General features: G+C 39.7%; 1 protein-coding gene across 1 annotated transcript; it reads left to right on the top strand.

Moving 5' to 3' along the window:
- Positions 1-1,160: 1,160 nt before the first annotated feature.
- Positions 1,161-2,090, top strand: LOC122431120 (olfactory receptor 8B3-like). Its single transcript, XM_043452228.1, has one exon. It carries the CDS (start codon positions 1,161-1,163, stop codon positions 2,088-2,090), a length of 930 nt encoding a protein of 309 aa, XP_043308163.1.
- Positions 2,091-2,660: the final 570 nt, after the last annotated feature.

Genomic DNA, 2,660 nt, shown 5'->3' with positions numbered 1-2,660 from the left:
GTTCATTTCCTATTTGTGCAGTCCTGAGATTCACCTGAATCTTGCAGAGAAATCTGTCTGAGGGAAGAGTAGGGAATGTTCAGAATCATTTACAGACTCAAGAGATGCAGTTTCTTAGTAAGTTTCTTCTCCATGGACGGAACACTTTTTCTTCTACTTTTATGACTTTTGCTCTGTGGTATATGGAAGGACTGAGGCTGAAATTGAAACTCCAATACTTTGGCCATCTGATGTGAAAAACTGACTCACTGAAAAAGATCCTGATGCTTGGAAAGTTTGAAGGTGGAGAAGGTGAAGACAGAGGATGAGATGGTTGGATGGCATCACCGAATTGATGGACTTGAGTTTGAGTAGGTTCTGGGAGTTGGTGATGGACAGGGAGGCTTGGCATGCTGCAGTCCATGGGGTCAGAAAGAGTCAGACATGACTGAGCGACTGAACTGATATGGAGTAACTTAAGCTGTCCTAGACTTTAGTTCCTCTTACCTTATTTGTTTGTTTTTTAAATAAATTGGAAGCAATATTCTTGGTTCCTACCCTCTATAGTCTTAAGTGCACTAGAGGCAAAAACCAGGCTTTTGGGGTTGCTGCCAAAAGAAGAGGAGAGGTGAGGAGAGGATCCAAGTGAATGAAATAAGGGTGAGATGAGAGAAGGGAAACTGTCCTCGTTCACAATTCTCTTCCATTGTTGTTCAGTTGCTCAGTCATTTCTGACTCTTTGCAACCCTATGGACTGTAGCCTTCCTGATTCCTCTGTCCATAGGATTCTCCAGGCAAGAATACTGGAGTGGGTTGCCATTCCCTTCTCCAGGGGATCTTCCTGACCCATCGGTCAAACCTGCCTCTTCTGTGTCTCGCAGATCGATTCTTTACCCCTGAGCCACCATTATTCCTTTGGATAAAAGGCTACATTTTGGTGCTTTATAAAGCATCAAATATGCTTTGTGTGCTTTACAAATGCTTTAGTTTGTAAAGCGTTTATAAGGGAAATTTATGTCACTCGTTTCCATGGTAATGATAAGTAAATTCTATGGGTCCAGTTTGGGCTATTCACAGTCATTCCTAGTGCATACATCTCTTTATGTGAGGAGATGTGAGAAATACTCTTTTTCCTCTATGTAACCCTTCTCCCCTGTTTTCACAGATCCCCTTAGAGAAGAATGGCTCCAGGGAATGACTCTTTCATGACTCAGTTCATTTTAGTGGGATTAACAGACCAGTCAGTTCTTCAACTCCCCCTGTTTCTCCTGTTTCTAGTAATGTATACGGTCACTGTGATGAGAAATTTGAGCTTGATCATTCTAATTGGGCTGAGTTCACACCTGCACACCTCTATGTACTTTTTCCTGTTTAATTTGTCCTTAATAGATCTCTGTTATTCTTCTGTTTTTACACCTAAAATGCTGATCAACATCATATCAAAGAAGAAGATTATATCCTACATGGGGTGCATGACTCAGCTTTACTTCTTCACTTTTTTTGGTATTTCTGAATGTTATGTGCTGACATCAATGGCCTATGACCACTATGTGGCCATCTGTAGCCCACTCTTGTATAATGCTGCCATGTCCCCTAAAGTGTGTTCCAGCCTTATGCTCGTTTCCTACTTGATGGCCTTTTTGGATGCCATGACCCTTATTGGAGGCATGTTGAGACTGACCTTCTGTGATACAAACACTATCAACCATTATCTGTGTGACACCTACCCTCTGCTCCAGCTCTCCTGCACGAGTACCTACATCCTTGAGCTGGAAATTATCATCGTGTCAGGAATCAACATCATTCTTCCCAGTCTCACCATCTTTGTCTCTTATGGCCTCATCCTCTCCAACATCCTTCGCATCACCTCCACAGAGGGCAGGTCTAAAGCCTTCAGCACCTGCAGTTCCCACATCATTGCTGTTTCTCTGTTCTTTGGATCTAGTGCATTTGTGTATCTCAAACCATCTTCTATGCCCATGAATAAGGGAAAAGTCTCTTCTGTCTTTTACACTAATGTGGTTCCCATGATGAATCCCTTAATTTACAGCTTAAGGAACAAAGATGTTAAACTTGCTCTGAGAAAAGTCCTAAGGATGGTGAAGTTTTGATCAGAGACATTATCTGTCTGTGCATATAGTTTTAGGAGAAGGAGATTCTGTGTGTTTATTTAAATATTTATAGTTAGAATCTTATTTCTCTCTTTTTTAAATAGCATGATTTAAATAATATTTGAGCTTTCCCCCAATAATTTATCTCTGGTTTTTCTGTCTGTTACTTCATTTTCCCAAATCATTTGCATGAGATCTCCTGCAGTTTTCCTTCTTACTAGTAATTTTAAATTAAAAATGTAGTATCTCTGTTATTTTTATTGTCATTTCATACTTTCAGTTTTCACTGAAAAGGAAAATAGTCCCAAGTGATCAAATTTGAGACCCCTCTGATATAATGACAGACCAGTGATGAAAATCAGCTAGATAAGACTAAAGCAACATTGTTTCAGTGGAGTTGTGCTTATCTGCCACTTGCTGTTAGAAACTTGCATCAGATATTCTGTTTCTACTCTCATCTTTCCATTCTCTGACCTGGAAGACTATGTCTCTTTTAAATGTCAGAGATTTAAGTTTCTGTAAAAGCTTTATCTGTAATTTATTTTGTATCTGGTAAATATTTTACATCAA

The sequence above is a fragment of the Cervus canadensis genome, chromosome 29 (assembly GCF_019320065.1).
Source record: "Cervus canadensis isolate Bull #8, Minnesota chromosome 29, ASM1932006v1, whole genome shotgun sequence".
Taxonomy (NCBI): Eukaryota; Metazoa; Chordata; class Mammalia; order Artiodactyla; family Cervidae; genus Cervus; species Cervus canadensis.
Note: the sequence above shows the minus strand (reverse complement) of the source record. Positions and strands in the feature narration are given on the sequence as shown.